The 21,578-nt window shown below is 37.5% G+C and overlaps 1 protein-coding gene across 3 annotated transcripts in view; it reads left to right on the top strand.

Annotated features, from left to right (window-relative positions):
• znf217 (zinc finger protein 217) overlaps positions 1–21,578 on the top strand; it is a 66,953-nt gene that overhangs the window by 39,163 nt on the left and 6,212 nt on the right. For all 3 annotated transcript variants that reach the window (XM_059980476.1, XM_059980475.1, XM_059980474.1), the window contains exons 3-4: positions 4,839–4,964; positions 15,804–17,522. In XM_059980476.1, coding sequence (XP_059836459.1) covers positions 4,839–4,964; positions 15,804–17,522 — 1,845 coding nt within the window. The remainder of the gene's footprint in view (positions 1–4,838; positions 4,965–15,803; positions 17,523–21,578) is intronic.

Raw genomic sequence — 21,578 nt, 5'->3', positions numbered from 1 at the left:
TCATTGCTCAACCTTTTTCTGTCGGGGCCTGCTGAAGTTGATGGTTATAGCTACTATTAATGATGGTTCATCTAATGGTATGCCTACAAGGTCTACATAGTTTCCATTTGTATAGTACATTTAACATAGCAATTAAATTGCCAGAGTAGTTCAGATTATTAGCTAATGCTCAGTCTGTTGCATTATAGTCGGTAAAGCAATATTGACAGATCACAAAGAATGAGGGGTTTGACAACAGATGAGCAATTTGGAGAAGGGATTTTGAGATATGCTTTGGAAGAGATTTCAGGACTTGGCAAACATGGCTGCCAGTGATTGAGCAGTTAGGCAAGAGAACAGAATGAGTGTTCGCAGGATTGGAGGTGATTACAGTGGAAGTGGAGAATGTCCATGCCAGAAATTGAAATCCCAGTATAGGAATTTATCAGATTAATGTTTTCTTAAAACGAAGCCACAATGTATCACTACTGATGCCTAAATGACATTTAGAGCAAGTTGCAACCCTGGCACAGATGTATCTGTGTAGCAAAGGTATTTGGGGGGGGGGGGACTTTGAGGGAGGGGAGAGAATGACTTTGAGGTAGACAGGCCAAGTCTATATAATAGAAATTGTCGGAATGTAATGAAAGGGAAGAATGAGGGTTTTAGCAGCCAGTGAACTGAGACAGATCAGGGCCAGTGTCACAGTGGACAAATGGAATATTCGATTTTAGTGATGTCACAAGAATGGAAATTTGAAACTGAACAAACATGACTGGGGTTTTGTTATTGCAATGCTCAAATCCCCTGTCATCCAAACTCGAGGATTAGGGTTTTGTGCAATTACAACAGAGAAAAAGTTGGTCATTAGGGAACTGATTGAGACAATGGTTTGGTAAGGGGGCTGGCCGCTTCTGGATATTTTCATTTTGAAGGAAAGGCTGGCAATGGACACCAGTGGTAAGAAAGCAAGCTTGGGAGAAGAGATTGCAGGCCATTGTTGTGAGGGAGATGAGAGCCAGGTGAAGCCAGGTTAGGTAACACCATGGTTAGGGAGGCAAAGGCTGTTGGCAACCTTTAAGAAACTTGTTTTTGGGTGCAGAAACCTGATTGAACAGATAGGTGTAGTGGTGCAGTCCCTTCTGTGTTCATTCTGTCCACTGACAATCATAACTAGCTAAATAAATATTTTGGGGATTTAAAACTAGTTTCACTTTTTCCCCTGCACTGGCAGTCCTGCTGATGTGTTCCTTCCAGTTCATATTTTATCTTAATTGCATTAGATCAACTTTAAATTTAAAAGGATTAAATGTGTGCATGTTCTTGCCTGAAAAGGTTCTTGGGGTTGGTCAATCTACCAAGATAAAATCTAAAATTTGAATGCCTTTTTTATTTTTCTTCCAACATTCAATCTAATAACTCTAAATTTAGAAATTGTTGTAAATTTTTGAGATTATGGTACAATTGCACCATCTAGTGCTCAACCATTTTATTACAGCAGAATTATTTTTTGTTTGTCAAACTGCTGATATATCCAGAATTGCATGGGTAATTACAATACTTCTATTAATAAAATAGCTTTCAACTGATTAAAAAATTTCAATAGTATTTGTCACAGGGAAGATTGGAAACCAATATAGCTGACCTGTCCTGATATTTCTTTCCATTCAGCATGTTTTTAAGGAGTCTTCCAGTTTGTCATTTGCAGAATTTAATATGTCTATTATTTTTTCTGCTTGACTTGCAATCATTAATGAATAGACAATGCATTTATGTGTCCCTGCCTCAATCAGAAGTACCTCGATATAAAACAACATTATTACTATGCTGGATGTTTTGGGACTGAGAGAGAATGTGTTTTCATCAACAATACCTGTGAAATAGCTCTACAATGCTAGTTTTATAGCTTTTATATTTCCATACTTGGCATTTAGCCATGTTAGAGCTTCAGGGGATTTTCAAAGTAAACATTTGATTCAATTTATTGCTAAAGGCATAAAAGTGGTTTCTGTGATGCATCAAATGTCATGATCCGCACTCCAGTGGCAACACAACAGTGGCTTAAAGAATTAAACTGGTAGTTTTGATAATGCTTGGGTGACAGTGTTAAGAAAATATTTCAGGACTGTGTACAGATCTATCTAGTGGCCACAGATTGCAACTGCAACTTTGATATGGTTATAATGTATTATTTATAAAATTTTTTGTTTGTATCCCTCTGTTTAATTGCTCAGAGCCTTAGGCTAACTAGGATCCCTGTAATTTACAGTTGAATATAATTCCAATAGTCCAAAAACTTAATGCAATGGCAACTTTGTTAGCTTTCTTTATTGTAGCTACAGCCCCTCCACTTGTTAGATTTATTGTCCCACAGTGAAAGTAAAACTAATGCCCATGGTTACAATTCTTTTCCCGTTGAGCTGAACAGTTTTAGATTTGACATATCATCACATTGCTGCCCATGCTAATATGGTATCCCCAAAACTGAACCATCCTCTGATTAACAATGGAGAGCGGGGCATTGGGATATTGTGTGGCCTCAACAGCATCTAGGCTGTAAATGGCACATCAGCGACTGGTCTTCAGAAAACCTTTGTGTAGGAAATAAGGCTGGGGGCACAGCTTCTCTTGTTAAAGTTAGGATATCTGACAGATTTAGACTGTCTTTATTCAGAGTTTTTTTTTTAAAAAGATAAATCACATCTAAATCATAACTTTTATTTAAAAATACAGTATAAAATAATAGCATAGTACAGATAGTCTAATATGACCCACCTTGTGCTGGCTGTCTATGCTAATCCCATTAGTCCTGTATCTCTGACTTCTCAATATAACTACTTGCTCAAATGCATTTTTTAAAAAAAAACTCCCTCTGGCAGATCGTTGCAGATATTCACAACACTGAGTAGAAAATGTTGCAGCACAGATCTTTAAATTTCTCCACACAAACTTAGTCTCCTAGTTCTAGATTCCTCTGTGAAATGTAGACTCTGTCTTCCCCATCCATACTCCTCCTAATTTTATAGACCTCTATAAATGCACCCATCAGCTGCTTACATGCCAATGAAAATAAACTCGGCCTATCCGATTTCATTGTAACTTCAACCTTTATTTCCAGGCAGGATTCTGGTGAATCTCTTCTGCACTCTCTTGCTGCCACATCATTCCTAGAGTGGGGTGACAAAATTGCACACAGTATTCCAGGCGATGATCACCAAACTTGCCATGGGTTACAAAGGCAAGTACTTCCCCCCCCCCCCCCCCCCTTATCTATTCACCCACAGGGCCAGTTTCAGAGAGCTATAGATTTGCACTCCAAAATCATTCTGTACACCAACACTCCCAAGGTCCCTACCTTTTGCTTAATGTGTACTTCCAGAACCCGAGTTAAGTTCCACTTGCCAGTGCCCCATTAAACTTTTCAGCTGATCTATGTCCCACTGCACCCTTCTTTGCTATCTACAACTCCAATTCTCATGTCTCCTGTGATCATGTTCCCTGCATTCTCATTCAAATCAACTCAGTTCCCTTGTGCCTTAATGTTCTAGACCAGACTACTATGTGGGTTCTTAAAAGCTTTGCTGCTCTTTTGCACTTCACTTTTCCCACAGCACCATTGGTCTCATCGAATGAAACGAGTTGCTATTGATAGTTCTGGTGTAAATCTGATGGCTGGACATGCTGAGCGATTGGCAGATCAGGAATGGACGAGAGTGACTTGCTGTGCTGCTAGTACATCAACTCATCCGGGACAGTTGCATTTCACTTCAGTACTGCCAACCTGTTGCAGATAAATTCCAGATCCGGGTTACCCTACTCGGTTCATGGCTGCAGTTTGACCCATTTGGGAATATGAACTTTGCTGGCATAGGCCTTAATCCATTATAGCGTGGGGACGCAAGACTAAATGAAGAAATGGCACTCAGATCATCAGTGTATAAAAGAGATGATCCCTGTACAAATTAAGCATATAAACAAGTTGCATTTCGGAGTGAAAATGTACACTCTAAAACATATTTAAACTTTCTCAGGTCCTATAGTATATATGATGTTGTTTAAACTTTAAATAGATGGCTTTTAGTAACATTGGTATTTTATAATAGTTCATATCACTTGCTTTTTTTTTGAGCTGTATTACCCTGATGTAGTCTGATTTTAGAGATCTATGGACAGTGGTCATTTGCAAGGTTTCTTAATTTGTGAAGTGTACACAAAGGTTCCAAATCTAGATGATCCTACGCAGTTCACTGCTGCACCACATCATTTCCCCTGTTGTTTTACTGAAACTCGCTTATGGAACGCAAGTGCTTTGGCTTGTTCTGGCAATATATATTTGCTACGGGAGGTGGTAGAGACAAAGTTGGTGGTGAAAGTATATATCTTTGCATTTGATCACCTTATGCAGTTGCAGTTATGTTTTGTGTAAAAAAAACAAACAAACCTACTACTACATCTCCAAGATTAAGGATGGTACAGTTCAACACCAGATAATGTTGCTGCCTGTAGTCCAGTGATCCAAGTTGGGTCTTAAGCTCTGTGACTGTCGGTGTGGAGTTTTTAAAGTTCTCTTGGAGTCTGAGTGGATTTTCCTCCCATGTCCCAAAGACATGTATGATGGTATAGAGAGATAAGCAGGACTGCTCAGAGCTTGGTCAGGTTGTGAGCAAATGGCTTCCTAATGTAGTAAGGGAATATGGGAATTGAAACATTTTGTTGTATATTTCCAATACTTTTTTAAAATTAGGTCAGTCAAACTTTTTTGCACATCGGCAATCCTCATGAATTCAGTTAAAGATATTTTCTTTTTTTTTTGGAATAATTTGTGAGGAATGATGGACTTTTAAACCTTTATCCCCCAGATCGGAGTGAGGATGGCTCAGAACGAGGAAGAAGCAGAGAGTCTGGCTCATCTGGTGAATGCAGTTACTGCGGAAAGTCTTTTCGTTCAAACTATTACCTCAATATTCATCTCAGGATTCATACAGGTGTGTCTGCATTTCCCGGTGAAGACTTGTTACAGTGCTACAGGGGAAAGTTGGGTTAGAACCATCATGAGTTGAGACCTATTATTGAGACCTATTAAAATATTTAAGTTGTTAAAAAGAGAGGCCTTTGTGGTCAGATTGCCTTTGTCATTCTACCACCACCAATCCACTTGCTATTTTTTGCTTTCTGCCTGTGTTATTGTTCACTGCTGCATATAAGGAATATTTCAAACAAGAAGGATAAAGCACGCAAAACAAAAGGGTTGCGCGTACTGCTATGTTGATACTGCAAAGGGCCGAATTCGGTGAGGTTTTATTTTGCTGTTAAGCAGTACCATCAGTCTTTACATTGGTGATCCAGTCCCTTTTCACACCATCATTTAACCCATCCTTTCAGGAAGTCTTTCACATACCCTGTTTTCCTGTTGGTTAATATTGATCTTCTCGTTCACACACGTGCTCCATAATTGGGAGCTCAGTTTAAATTGAATTGACCTTTTTCCTGCAACCTATAAAACTTGCCTTATTGGCCAGATGCTTACAATGTAGTATCCATTATATAGAGTCTTGTTTTAACCTTTTGGACTTTTAAGTACAATGACCAAAAAAAAGAACTTTTGTACTGTGCATATTTATTACAACGTTCCTGTAATTCATATTCTCCCATTGGTCAAATTTAAGTCCATTGGACTTCTCCCGATCTATGTACTTAATGGTAGCACAGCGGTTGGCACACTTTTCAGTACCAGTAAGGGGGTTTCCTCCAGGTGCTCCTGTTTCCTATCAATTAGTCAGTGTAAATTGTCCCACGATAAGGCTCTGGTTTTATTGGGAGTATCTGGGAGGCACAGCTCAAGGGACCGGAAGGGCTGTATCTCAATCAATCATCGAAATAAATAAATAACCCTGATCTTTATGGCAGTAATTAAGGGTTTATTAACTTTTGATGGTACCTGATTGTCTGCATGTTATATTCTAAGCCTATGTAGTTAACAATTTACCTCGCCGTTCTACTTCTGATTTGTTGGCATTATATCATTGTATTCAATTTGATAAATTAATAAAAAATTCAGCACTTCCAAGCAGTCAGAATTGTTAGCTGAAAAATAGGATGTGTATTTCTTGGACTTAGAATTTTCCTCTCTTCCCCATATCACCCATGAATTCCTGTAATGGATAATCCTTTGGGGCAACTTCATTAATTACATGGAAAGTTGGAACTCCTTGGTAGGAATGCAATTGATGCAAGGTCACTGAAGTTCAAATAAGTGAGAGAGAGGCCCCTTTGTTCAACATCTATCAGAAAATAAAAGATGTGCAGATAAGATGGATATAGAAAGTTGGATTACAATTAGCTCTGGTACACGTTTGCAAAGCGAGCTGTCTTGTACTTGTATGATATGACCAGCAATTTCTTTTGCCAGTGGGTGGTGAATCTATGGAATTTATTGCCACGGGCAGCTGTGGACCCACTTAATTGCTGTGAAAGTTGATAGGTTCTTGATTAGTAAAGGTTTCAAGAGTGAATGACAGGTGGAGTTTGTCAACAGTGGTTGGCAGTTCATCTAAGAAGGAGAATTCTGATCTCAAACCTCCACTGCCGTGTAGCTATACCCACTCTTGCGGAAAGCTTTGGGAGTAAGCCCGGAGGGAAAAGTCTGGAATTGGAGTCCTAAATTGAGTTACACAGTGACTGGCAACTCCTGTGACACCACCGTTGGATATGGGATTTAAAGTCTTAGCTCTTTTTAGTATCAACAAGATTATTACAGTAATGCATATCTCTGTGTATTTTAAAAATGAATTAAGTTGTTTGGATGTTATATCCAGTAATTAGGAAAATCTGCCAGTCAAGCGCCACTAAAATTGTAGCTGTGCAAGATCAAGAGTTTTACTGTGCATTTATTTTGGGCACAGAAGCGTGTAGATGTTAATCTTCTTTCTTTCTTTTTAAATCTTTTTATTAATTTTTAAACAAACATAAATGAAACATGAATACAACATGTTTGAGAGTACATAATTGATAGTTTAAGTAGACATTCAAATATATAATAATCAATATATATAGCCTCCCAAACTCATAGTATTTATGAACAAAAGAAACAAAAAGAAAAAAAAAACCAAAAAAAGAGAAGAAGAAAAAACCCTAACCAACATGGGCCGTTGAATAATGTTAAATACGTACAGTAGTGCAGATAACTCCGAACCTCCATCCAAGTAATTAAGGATAATAAAAGTAAGGTTTAGGAAAAGACAATTTAACTCATATGAAAATGTTGAATAAATGGTCTCCAACTTTCTTCAAGTTTAACTGAAGGGTCAAAAACAACACTTCTAATTTTTTCTAAGCTCAAACAAGAGATAGTTTGAGAAAACCACTGAAATATAGTTGGAGGATTAATTTCTTTCCAATTCAATAAAATAGATCTTCTAGCCATTAATGTAACAAATGCAATCATTCATCGAGATGAAGAGGATAAACGACTATTATCCACCATTGGTAAACCGAAAATTGCAGTAAAAGGATGCGGTAGGAAATTGATATTCAGAACTCTTGAAATAATACTGAAAATATCTTTCCAGTAATTTTGTAAACAAGGGCAAGACCAAAACATATGGGTTAATGAGGCAACATCAGAATGACATCTGTCACAGGTTGGATTAACATGAGAATAAAATCGAGCAAGTTTATCCTTAGACATATGAGCTCTATGTACAACCTTAAATTGTATTAGGGCATGCTTAGCAGAAATAGAGGACGAATTGACTAATAGTAACATTTTCTCCCACTGCTCAGTGGATATACGACAATGAAGTTCTTCTTCCCATTCCTTCTTAATTTTTTCTGATACATCTGGCTGTATTTTCATGATCATATTATAAATGACAGCTACTTAACACTTTTGACAAGGATTCAGAGCTAAAATTCTTTCCGCAATGTCCAATGGACATAGTTTCGGAAAAGACTGTAACTCATTATACAAAAAATTTCTAACTTGCAAATATCTAAAAAAAAATGGATTTTAGGTAAATTATATTTATTAGATTGCTGTTCAAAGGACATAACGCTATCATCCAAAAACAAAACACGAAAACATGTTATACCTTTTGTTTTCCATAAAAGAGAAGTTTGATCCATAAAAGAGGGCCGAAAGAAATAGTTAGATATTATAGGGCATGATAAAATAAATTTATTCAAACCAAAAAATTTACAAAATTGAAACCAAATTCGCAATGTGTATTTGGCTATAGGATTAGTTATTTGTTTATTCAATTTAGATAAAGAAAAAGGAAGTGAAAATCCTAAGATTGAAAACAATGAAAAGTCTTGTACAGATTTACATTACAAATTTACCGATTGTGGGCAAGCAGCTGTAGTCAATTCTTGTGTCCAAAATTTTAAATATCGTATATTAACTGCCCAATAGTAAAATCTCAAGTTTGGCAAAGCCAAACTGCCCCCCTCCTTAGGCTTCTGTAAATATTTTTTGCCTAGTCTAGGATTTTTATTCTGCCACAGATAAGAAGATATTTTGGAGTCAATAATATCAAAAAAAAAATTTAGGAATAAAAATTGGTAATGCTTGAAACAAATATAAGAATTTGGGTAATACCATCATCTTAATAGCATTAATTCTACCAACCAATGACAAAGATAGTGGAGACCACCTGATAGCAAGTTGCTTAATTTGGTCAATTAAGGGTAAAAAGTTAGCTTTAAATAAATCTTTGTTTTTTTAGTAATTTTAATACCTAAATAAGTAACATAATCTGTAACAACTTAAATGGTAAATGTTTATAAATTGGAACTTGCATATTTAATGGGAATAATTCGCTCTTATTAAAATACAATTTATAACCAGAAAAGTTAACTAAACTGAGCAAGCAAGGACGAAATAGCAGGAATAGCTCTCTCGGGGTCAGATATGTATAGTAACAAATCATCAGCATATAATGGTAACTTATACCTCCCCTCCCCACGAGTAATACCCAAAATATTAGGTGATTCACAAATGGCTATAGCCAAAGGTTCTAAAGCGATGTCAAATAGTAAAGGACTTAAAGGACAACCTTGCCTTGTACCACGAAATAACTGGAAAAAAAAGGAGATCTTTGATTATTGGTAAAAACCGAAGCCAAGGGTTTATGGTATATTAATTTAATCCATGATATAAATTTTGAACTAAAATTAAAATGCTGCATCGTATTAAATTAATATGGCCATTCAACTCTATCAAATGCTTTTTCAGCATCTAAAGAAATGACACATTCTGGTATTTTAGGTGAAGGAGTATAAATAATATTAATTAATTTTCTAATGTTAAAAGATGAATAGCGATTTTTAATAAATCCAGTCTGATCTTCAGAAATGATTCGAGGTAATATATTTTCTAATCTAGTAGCCAAAATTTTACTAAAAATCTTAAAGTCCGTATTCAGCAAGGATATAGGCCGATAGGATGCACATTCAATAGGGTCTTTATCTTTTTTAAGAATTAAAGAAATAGAAGCTTCATAAAAACATTGTGGCAATTTGCCTATAATTAACACATCTTTTAAAAACTTTATAAAGCCAAGGAGAAAGTATAGAGGAAAAAGATTTTAAAAATTCTGCAGAATAACCATCTGGACCAGAAGCTTTACCGGAATTCATTGAAAAAAATGGCCTTTTTTATTTCAGTTTCCGTGATAGGTGTATCTAAGAATACACTATCCTCTACTGTTAATTTTGGAATATTCAATTTCCTTAAAAATTCATTTATTATAGAAGAATCCTCAGCAAATTCTGATGGATATAAGGAATTATAAAAATCTTGAAAAGCTTTATTTATCTCTTTATGGTCGATCGTCAGAGTGCCATCTTGTTTACGAATCCTAGTAATCTGCCGTTTAACCGAAGCAGTTTTCAATTGATTAGCCAATAATTTACCAGACTTATCTCCATATACATAAAACTGGGTTCCAGATTTAATTAACTGATTTTCAATCGAAGAGGATAATAACAAACTATGCTCCATTTGAAGTTCCACACTTTCTTTATAAAGTTCTTTGCTGGGGGGGGGGGGGTCACTGAATAAATCTTATCAATTGCTTTGATTTTATCAACCAATGTTAATATTTTAGAATTAGTTCGTTTCCTAACTCCAGCAGAGTATGAAATAATCTGTCCACGAATAAATGCTTTAAAAGTGTCCCATAAAATTCCACTAGAGATCTCTGCTGTAGAATTTGTTGAGAAAAACAAATCAATTTGTTGTTTGATAAAATTGACAAAGTCTAAGTCCTGCAATAAAATAGAGTTGAACCTCCAAGATTTAGCATTAATAGATGATCCATTATCTTAATAGATAACTTCAAAGGTGCATGATCAGAAATGGTAATAGTCATATTTACAATCGATAACATCTGTAAGTAAACGGTGATCAATGAAAAAAAATCAATTCTTGAATAATTATGATAAACACGAGAAAAGTATGAAAACTCTTTGTCGTTGGGGTGTAAAAAATGCCAAATTTCGAAAATTGCTGAATCAGTCATAAAGGAATTGATAACAGAGGCCGATTTATTCAGAAGAACTTGGGTGGGCTTGGATCTATCCATCGAAGGGTTTCAACAAGTTAAAATCCCCACCCATTATCAATCTGTTCTGATTCAAATTGGGAAAGGATGTAAATAGACACTTAAAAAATTCAGGACAATCAGTGTTTGGAGCATAAACATTAACTAAAACAATTTTTTGATTAAAAAGTAGACCAGTAATAAGCAAAAATCTACCTTGTGGGTCTGAAATTGTTTCATGATGTATAAAGGAGGTTGAAGAATCTATAAAAATGGAAACGCCTCTTACTTAGGCTTGAGAATTTGAGTGATATTTTTGGTCTTTCCAAAACCTAAAAAAGCGTTGACTATCCACCTTCCTTACATGAGTCTCTTGTACAAAGATAACATTAGCATTCATTCTATGAAATACTTTGAATATTTTTTTCCGTTTGATCGGATGATTTAAACCATTAGTATTCCAAGAAACAAAATTAATAACCCTATCCATATTGACAATATTTATTACAATTAACACATAAGGTTAAAAAAAAGATGAACTCATGAATCCGGAAGAGGGAAGTAAGTTCAAGGAGAAACCGGAAGTCACGGCACTGCAACCATTTTTCCAGTTTCATATGAGCCCATGAAGTAAAACTAAGCATAAAACAAGCAAAAAGAAAAGAAAGAAGAAAAATCCCCCTCCCTCCACCCTCAAAACTCCAGGAAAAAAGCCAAAAAGAGGCAAGCAAGCAATCTAACACTAAAATTACCCCCATGTCTCAAGATGGCAACTCAAACAAAAAATTTTGAATAAAAGATACAAACCACCCATATTATAAGAAAAGGTTGGTATAATTAAAATATAAAATAAGTAAAGGATTTAAAAAAATTAAAATCATAAAACCCATAAATGAATAATACTGAATTAGTGTTTTAAAAGAGAGTTTAAAACTTATTCAAACACATCAAAACAGATGTGACGTTTCAAGCACTAAAGCCTTTTGGGAAGAAGAAATGAAATTTAAAAAAAAATCTTACTATTTAAACATTAAAAATATAAAAAAGTGCATACGAACTTAAAAGAAAACCCTAATGAATTATTTTCAAAACTAACAGATTAATAATATGAAAAAATAACAAACTCAGATAAACCGAAAACAAACTTTTACCATGTATAAAAAATACATGTAAGCCATACACAAAAAAAACATCGTTTTATAAAAGATCCAAATCTTATAAACTAATTATTACATTAGTCAACCCTATAAAATGTTATTCTTCCAGAAAACTTTGAGCATCCGCTGGAGACTTAAACAGCCGATAAGTTCCGTCTTCGAGAGAAACTCTCAAATGTGCTGGAAACAACAGCGCTTGGTTGTAACAGTGTGTAACAGGGGTCTTTCTGCCTTTCTGATGAATTTCTGACATAACCGATTTAAAAGCCATTCTTGCCCTTAAAACTTCGGGACTGTAGTCTTCCAGAATACGGAATTTAAAATCTTGAAAGCTGATCATGCAGCCCTAATCAAATGCTCTTTGGTATGAGGATAATAGATCCGGAGAATTACTTGTTGTGGTTTCAAACTTGAATCTGAATGAAAACGAGAAATGCGATGTGCACGGTCGATTACTAGAGGGGAATCCAGTACTTGTGAGCCAAAGACATCCATTAAAAATTTGGAGAAAAAAACAGTGAGATCGCCACTCTCAAATTTTTCCGGAATCCCAATTAGCCGAAGATTTTGTCTTCGAGAGCGGTTTTCAAGATCAGTAATTTTAGATTTATAACGATCCATCTGTTGAGACGTTGAAGCTTGCTGTTGTTGCAAAGTTTCAATTATATGGTCTCTCTTGCGAGCGGGTTCTTCAAGAACTAAAATACTTGCTTGTTGTTTTTGTGACTCCAGTGTAAGTGCTTGAAGTTTTGCGTCAAATGTCTTTAAAATTTCATCGAACGTAGAAAGCTTTGCGGTTAATTTACTCTCCAGTTTTCCAAGTCTGTCATCCATAAGATTCGCAATTGCTTCTAAAGTTACCGGTCCTTTCGTCTGTTTCGATTCCTTTGCTTTAGACATTTCAGCGAGTTGAAAATGATTCAAACAGTTGAAAAAAATTTCATATGTTTAAACCCCTTTAGAATAGGTATAAAAAGATCAATTAGGGGGTGTTTGTAGTTTAAAAAAAAATACAAAAGGTTTGGAGCAAAGCCTAAAACAGCTTCACTCCATAAGCGCCATCTTGAGCTCCGTTAATCTCCAGTTGCTGCCTTTATGAAAAATCCAATCAGAATCGGGTTTATTATCACCGGCGTGTGACCTGAAATTTGTTAACTTAGCAGAAGTTCGATGCAATACATAATCTAGCAGAGCAAAAAATAAGAATAGTAATAAATAAGCAGGTAAATCAATTACAGTATATGTATATTGAATACAGTAAAAAAACATGCAAAAACAGAAATACTGTATATTTAAAAAAAAATAAGTCCCAAGATTCAGTGCTCCATTTAGAATTCCATGGCAGAGGGGAAGAAGCTGTTCACGAATGGCTGAGTGCGTGTCTTCAGGCTTCTGTACACTGCCTGATGGTAACAGTGAGAAAAGACATACCCTAGGTGCTGAAGGTCCTTAATAGACACTGACATTCTGAGACACTGCTCCCTGAAGATGTCCTATGTACATTCTAGGCTAGTACCAAGATGGAGCTGATGAGATTTACAACCCTCCGCAGCTTCGTTTGGCCCTGTGCCAATAGCACCCCCCCCCCCCCCCCCCCATACCAGACAGTGATGCAGCCCATCAGAATGCTCTCCACAGTACAAATATACAAGTTTTTGAGTATAATTGTTGACATGAAACTCCCAATGAAGTATAGCCGCTGTCTGCTTTCTTTATAACTGCGTCAATATGTTGGGACCAAATTAGATCCTCAGAGATCTTGACACCTGGGAATTTAAAACTGCTCACTCTCTCCACTTCTGATCCCTCTGAGGATTGGTATGTGTTCCTTTGTCTTGCCCTTCCTGAAGTCCACAATCAGCTCTTTGATCTTACTGACATTGAGTGCCACGTTGTTGCTGTGACACCACTCCACTAGTTGGCATATCTCACTCCTGTATGCACTCTTGTCACCACCTGAGATTCTACCAAAAATGGTTGTATCATCAGCAAGTTTATAGATGGTATTTGAGCTATACCTAGCCACACAGTCGTCTGTGTATATCGAGAGTCGAGCAGGGGGCTGAGCACACACCCCTGAGGTGCACCAGTGTTGATCATCAGCAAGGAGGATATGTTATCACCAATCGGCACAAATTGTGGTCTTCCAGTTAGGAAGTCAAAGATCCAATTGCAGAGGGAGGTACAGAGGCCCAGGTTCTGCATCTTCTCAATCAGGATTGTGGGAATGATGGTATTAATTGCTGAGCTATAGTCGATGAACAGCATCCTGACATAGGTGTTTGTGTTGTCCAAGTGGTATAAAGCAGTGTGGAGAGCTATTGAGGTTGCGTCAGCCATTGACCTATTGTGGCGATAGGCAAATTGAAATGAGTCCAAGTCATATGTTGAGGCAGGAGTTCAGTCTAGACCTCTCAACCTCTCCAAGCATTTCATCACTGTCGATGTGAGTGCTACCAGGCAAACGTCATTAAGGCAGCCCACATTATTCTTAGGCACTGGTATAATTGTTGCCTTTTTGAAGCAAGTGGGAACTTCTGCCCGTAGCGGTGAGAGGTTGAAAATATCTTTGAATACTCCCACTAGTTGGTTGGCACAGGTTTTCAGAGCCTTACCAGGTACTCCGTTGGGACCTTCTGTCTTGCGAGGGTTCACTCTCCTTAAAGACAGTCTAACATCGGCCTCTGAGACAGAGATCACAGGGTCATCAGGTGCTGCAGGGATCTTCACAGCTGTAGTTGTGTTCTCCCTTTCAAAGTGGGCATAGAAGGCATTGAGTTCATCTGGTAGTGAAGCATCGCTGCCATTCATGCTATTGGGTTTCGCTTTGTAGGAAGTAATGTCTTGCAAATCCTGCTAGAGTTGCCGTGCATCCAATGTCATCTCCAACCTCATTTTAAATTGTCTCTTCGCCCTTGAAATAGCCCTCCGCAAATCATACCTGGTTTTCTGGTACAGGCCTGGGTTGCCAGACTTGAATGCCACAGATCTAGCCTTCAGCAGATGACATACCTCCTGGTTCATGTATGGCTTTTGGTTTGCGAATGTACAGTAAGACTTTGTGGGCACACACTCATCCACAGGGCTTTTAATGAAGTCGGTAATGACTGCAGCATACTCATCCAGGTTCGAAGATAAATCCCTGAATACCTAGCCCATCCTGATCATTTAATTTACAGTCCATTAAATGTCTGTGATACATTATGCTAAATTGAAACATGTATTTTTGTACTTTTAAGGACTTGGCGTGGCTCACTGAGGGTAACTGCTCTCAGAAGCTCTGGTATACTCATATCATTGGCTGCTCCCTTAAGAATTTTATCATGTCATCTTTAGTGGTGATGTCCCATGCCATAAGCTTGCACATCTCGCCCAATTTCCTTGCATGTGACCAGGTAGATGTGAAACCTGAGGGGTAGAGTATTCATTCATAATTCTTGATTGCCTTACTCATAGCTGGTGTTTATTTTAAAATAAAACAGGTTATTGTATTATTTCCACCCCCCCCCCCCCCCCATTCCCCTGTTTTTCTATTCCCCACTCTGGTCTTTCACCTCTTCTTAGCTGCCTAACACTTCCCCTCCTCCTTCCCTTTCTCCTAAGGTCCTCTCTCCTCTCTGAACAGATTCCTCCTCCTTCCAGCCCTTTACCTTTCCCACCCTCCTGGCTTCACTTTCCAACTAGTCTCCTTCCCCTTCCATCACCTTTTTATTCTGGCATTCTCCCTTCCCAGCCTTAAACAAGGGTCTTGGCCCAAAACATTGACTGTTTATGAATTTCCATAGAAGCTACCTGACCTGTTAAGTTCCTCCAGTATTTTGTATGTGTTGCTTCAGATTATTGTATCAATCTCATAATTATAAAAAAACACACTGCTAGCAACAAAATTTCCTCTTTAATAGTGGTCAACCGTTGCTTCATCATAAAAATGTCACTAGATCATTTTCTCTCCATAAATGGCTCATGATTCTCAAGATTGAAATAATAATTTCAGTTCCAGATCCGATCATTCAATTACTTTGAGCTTCTGGGTCTTGGATTTTTTTTTAAAGGTTTAAGTAATTGTAGTCTGTTCTAATATTGTGGGACATTTAAAACAAGTAAAATTTGCTTTTTGTTTCAGGTGAAAAACCACATAGATGTCCTCTCTGTGACTATGCTGCAGCTCAAAAAACCTCACTCAAGTATCATTTGGAGCGACATCACAAGGGTGAGCAGAAAAGGACTGAAGAAAGGAATGAACCTCTGAAGAATGCATTGGCATCTGCAAAATTGGAAGTAGCACCAAAAGAAATCAGTGAACCTGTTCAAGAATCCGCTGACGGCAGAAGGTTGTTTACGGATTCATTGGGCAGTGCCAAAGATTTAGATGCAGACTTTCCTCGGGGGAAACAAAAACGGATTCATTCATCTACTAGTCCAATTTTTCAAAACGCTGATTTTTCAAACATGAGTAGGGAATTCCCTGACCTGAACACAAGTACAAGTTTCCATCACAATCGACAGATCTTTTGCAAAACACTTTTGCCTGTTCCGTATGGTGAGAAATCAAAGGATGAAAAGCTGGTGGCTGAGCTGCAGAGAAGCAACTTGGATGCAAAGGTTGTTATTGAACTGGATGATTCTAAGGCCTTGGAGGGATGTTTAATGGCAGAAAATAGTGCACAAGAGAATAATGCCAGAAGTATGAAGGTGGAATCCACTTCAATAAATGACCAATGCTTCATTAGTGCTAGAGGTAACATGGAGGACTACTGTGATAAATATGAATCCAGCTTATCAGAAAAGCCTTTAAATCTTTGTACCACGGTATATCAGCAAAGCCTGTGCAGTGGTAGTAGTCCTCAGGGAAATGCACCTACCTCATTTTCCAAGAGTGCCTTACAGAGCAATGCGTGTCCATATTGTACCTACAGAACTTTTTACCCAGAGGTCTTAGTAATGCACCAAAGGTTGGTACATAAATATAATCTTGACCTAAGTCCAGTAAATGGATTTCGAAATGCTTTTCATAACGAGGCAATTAAAAGCAGGCGCACTGGATGCCCTCCTGCACTATTAGGTAAAAATGTTTCTTCTTTGCTTGCCACCAAAGAAATGAGCAAACAGTTTTCACGCCGGACCAAGTCACCACTACCAGCCGGTCCACCGGATGCTTCAGACTTGCTACCTGGAAAAGCAAAATCATCATCTTCCTCTCACCAGTCTCTGTGCAATAATCTCCTTCCCTCTGCAGCAGATTCTAGATCTGGTGACTTCAAAGCTTTCAAGGTGACCCAGAATCCTAACATACATCTTGAAAGCTATGGATCTGTACATTCTGAAACTAGACAGATGCAAGAGGTGGTGCAAAAGACAGAAATAAATGGATCCTCAGAAGCTGGTACTAGTAAGAGAAATATGTCTGAAATGTCTGGTACTAAGTTGGACTATGAATCTGAAGGACCCATGGGACCTTTGTTTAGATATGACAGTCACTGGGCTTCAAATGTTAGCAAAATGTGTCTTACTAATGTATCTGAGAATCAGGGAGGTTTGGACTCGCATGAGCCTACAGCTAAAAGAATGAAAATAAATAGTCCTTTAAGAAATGATCAGCTTTCATTTGGAATCAGGAGGAGTATCCAAGGAAGAAATATGAAAATATCTCAGGAGATATCCCCTATTCAGGCAAGAAGCACAGGGGTATCGACTAAACCAGGATCACCCTTGGAGTTAAGTGGAATTGATTCTCATTGGAATGTATTGAAAATTTTGAATTCCTGCAGCCCACAAGATCTTGCTTCACTGTATGACACTTGTGGACCCAGTAACAGTAGAGATCCTAATACTACTCAAGAAGGTAGGAATAGTTTATATTTATATTTGGCTTGAGACATTTTTAAAGTGTTATCAATACTGTACGAAAACATTTAAAAAAAACACTTTCTGAAGGCAGTGTTTTATTTGTTTTTAACTGAAGATCGTGAGGATTGGATTCAAGGGAGCCAAGAGGAGGGTTCAAATGTTGCTTAATTGACTAGATCCAGATGTTCTCCTAGTGCTCTGATACTTAAATTTTACTTTTATCTTGGAAGTCACAAACTAGTTGTTATTTCTAATTTTGATGCTGTTTTCTTTTTCTCTGTAATCTGACTTCCCTCCAATGCCAAAAGTATACAAAGTTCTCAGAAACCAAGTTGAAGTTCAGAAAACTTAGCTTGATTTTAAAGAAAGTTAATGTTAATTTCACCAGTTTCACACGGGCCATTTATTTGTGTTCATTTTATTAGAGGCTTTTGTAAAACATCACTGCCCTTTTGGTTCGTACGAACATTTAAACAGAAAATGCGCAGGGAACAAATCAGTGTTTACATGTGCTGAATGGCTGACAACACCATCTGTTATGGGCCAGCAACTTCATTATGATTGCCTATGAACTTGTCTACAAACTGCTGATCTTTAGTTGTGTTGAAGTCAAATTATTGACTTGCAAATGTGATGGATTAAATGAAGATTCATATTAAATCTGCAGCATCAATCTTTAGATTAAATTTGTGGCCTGTCAGTGTTAAAGGTCTGGAACCTGTAAGACGAAAGCCTGAGGACTAATTACCCTACTAAATCTTTTAACACCATTTCTACTAGAAATAGATATTGAATGAGAAGAGTCACTGATCCAACTTTCAGTTTACACTTGCTAACGTAGGCAGCGGGAAGTGCAACGTGTCTTCAAGCCCAAAGTATCTTTTGAGCCCTTTGAATTACAAAATAGGCTTTGTTGGTCTGTGACAGCATTCTCTGGGCTGAGTATTGTGTTGGATGAAAGATCAGGAGTGACATGGGAAATGCATTACACTCAGCGAGCTTGATTAGCCCATGATGTTTCCAATCACTGCTTGTTCATCATAGTGATTTTTTTTTTATTTGCCCAGAGGAGACGGGAAAGTGCTGGTGCCACTCATCTCCTGTTATTTTTGCATCAGTTGGCCCTATCAAGGTAGCGACATTCCATCTTGCCTGACTTGCTGGTTGATGTCTGAAAATAAAGCCAGCTGCTTGGAAAGGATCATGCCTGACAAGAGTATGATGCTACTGTAGAGATTTATCAAGCTTGTGGCTTTTAATTTAATGCAATTTATTCATACTTGCTGCCTTGCACTTTACAGGGATTGTCAGCACTGATGACAATGAAGGCTGTCAAGTAGTCATGCAGAGCCTCATAGTAGCCAGAGAAGGGCCCTGGCATATCAGAAATGCTAATGATATCTTCCTGTCCTGAATTTTAACATGATCATTTTCCCCTGCTGTTTTCTGGTCATAATGCAACTTGGGACACACACAGGGCATTGAGATTTGTCAGCGAAGGGTATGCAAAACTGATTATTGTTGCACAGCAACTGTTTGCATCCTCCAGCCAGTAAGTTGATATCCTTTAAGGATACAGTACTATTGGTCGATTATGGATCTTCTGATGTGTTTATAATATTATGGTGCATCAGCTTTGGAAGATGGTGTTGGAAAAACTGTTTGCACAACGTCAGCTATATCTCAAATACATAAATTTAGTGCAAGTGTTTCTGTGTCCAACAGCCAAGCACTGATTAATCCTCCTGAGTCTTCATTCTGAGAAAGTTGCTGGAATTTGAAAGGCTTGTGTAGTAACTAGGAACTTTGAATAGCTGCAGTCCCTTTTTTTAAAAAAAAACTTGCTTGATTTCTGCTTTGCGCAGGGGAAAAAGTGGTGGTAGGAATTGAAGCAAATGTTATAAAATGGAGTGATATTTAATTTAATGGCATATTTTAAATAATTTGATATTTTTGCAAGATTTATGCCATTTTAAAAGTTGTCTTTTTAAGACCCATTTTATCAGTGTTCTAGAAGAAGGTACTTTGAATTTGCCCCTATTTTGTGAAAGAACATTAGTTTTGTGTTGAACAGCCTAGAAGTGACTGATGGCTTTCACTAACTAATCATGACAGTGTTTAAGCCAGATTAGTTAGTTAAATACTTCTCCATGGTACTATTCCAAGTTTCTTGCAGCTTTATGATAAATCCAAAATGGCCATTTAGGATAAATATCAGTGGGAAGTTTGAAGAAAGCACAAGCTAAGCCCATCTTGACTTTTCTAGTTTAAGATGGAATTAGTTAGAGGGTATAAGTGGGGTTATTGGTTTTCTCTCATTCAGGCCAAAAAAAAAATGTGCTTCTCCAGTTCCTCTTACTTAGTCCAGTGAATTTGAGGGACCACACTTGCTTCAGTCTCAGTTAGCCGTTATTGGCAGAATCTCAGATGCTGACAAGGTGCTGTGCAATAGTGTGATAGATCAACTGTTTCCGTGGTGTCACAACAACCACCTTGCATTCAATATCAGCAGGACCAAGGACTTGTTTGTTCCAAAAACACTGTGTCTCCAGCCTCCTGTTCCTTTTCCCTGATGGTAGAAATGGTCAGAGGGTATGTCCTGGGTGGTGAGGATATTTAATGATGGATACCACGATGGTAGAAGATGAAGAAATAAAGGAGGGAGTTTTTTTTTAAAAAAAGTAAATTATAGGTCAGCTACCATGAGTGAATCTGCAGATGTTGGAAATAAATAAAAACACAAAATGCTGGCAGAACTCAGCAGGCCAGACAGCATCTATGGGAGGAGGTAGCAAAGGCAACATCTTGATTTCAGTGGTTGGAAAGATGCTAGAATCCATTATTAAGAATGTGGTTTCAGGGTACTTGGAGGCAGATGATAAAATAGGCTGTAGTCTGCATGGTTTCCTTAAAGAGAATCTGTTAGAATTCTTTGAAGAGAAAAAGGAATGTTGTGTACTTGGATTTTCACTAGGCCTTTGACAAAATGTGAGCCTGCCGAACAAGATCCCATGATATTACAGGAAAGATACTATCCTCCCTGAGTATCAAGGACATCTTCAATGTAATGCCTCAGGAAAGCAGCATCCATCTTTAAGGGCCCTCATTATCTAGGACATGCCCTCTTCTCATTACTACCATCAGGGAGGGGGGACAGAGGTCTGATGACAGATATTCACTGTTCAACATTTTAGCAACAGCTCCTTCCTCCTCTGTCATCAGATTTCTGAACAGCCCATGAATACTACCTCACTATTTTATAGGGGTATTTTTTGCACTAGTTTGTCTTTTTATATTTGTTATGTCTTAGTATTTTTTATATATTGCATTGTACCATTTCCTGACATAATGTCAGTAATAATAAACTTGATTCTAATATGCCCGCTTATGTAGTCCTTAATTATGTTCCCATATATCTTTAAAGTACAACTGTGGAAGATACTTTATCCCTTAAGATTTAGTTGGCATTTTTGTGACAACTATCAGCAGAGGCTTTGATAATTTAAAAAAAACACACACAATATACAGAAATAGTCAATTAGTCCAATGACCGGTTAAGTTAAAATGAGTATAGAACTTGATTCAGACTTAATCTTGGCTTTGGATTGTTGTATCAATATAGAGCATAGAATCGTACAGCACAGTACAGGCCCTTTGGCCCACAATGTTGTGCTAACCTTTAAACCCTGCCTCCCATATAACCCTCCACCTTAAATTCCTCCATACGCCTGTCCAGTAAGTAGTCTCTTAAATTTCCCGAGTGTATCTCGTGTATTACTAGTGTAATATGCAAGTAAAACATCTCTCCATGCCATACAAAAGACAAATGTAATTGTCCTACAACTCTGCTGGAAATGAATAAGTGTGATACTAGTACCTAAAGGACCTATATGGTCAAGTATCCAGATGCTGCTTGTGGTCTAAAGGGTGATCAAAATTCAGTTGATTAAAAGACCCCTTGAGAAATTTGATTCCTTCATACTTTTGTATGCTAAAGCTTTGGCCATCAGATCTGAGAGTGGAGTACATATAGAACTTTTAAGTCATGTTA

This window comes from Hypanus sabinus, chromosome 9 (assembly GCF_030144855.1).
Source record: "Hypanus sabinus isolate sHypSab1 chromosome 9, sHypSab1.hap1, whole genome shotgun sequence".
NCBI classification, from domain to species: Eukaryota; Metazoa; Chordata; class Chondrichthyes; order Myliobatiformes; family Dasyatidae; genus Hypanus; species Hypanus sabinus.
This window is presented reverse-complemented; position numbering and strand designations above follow the sequence as displayed.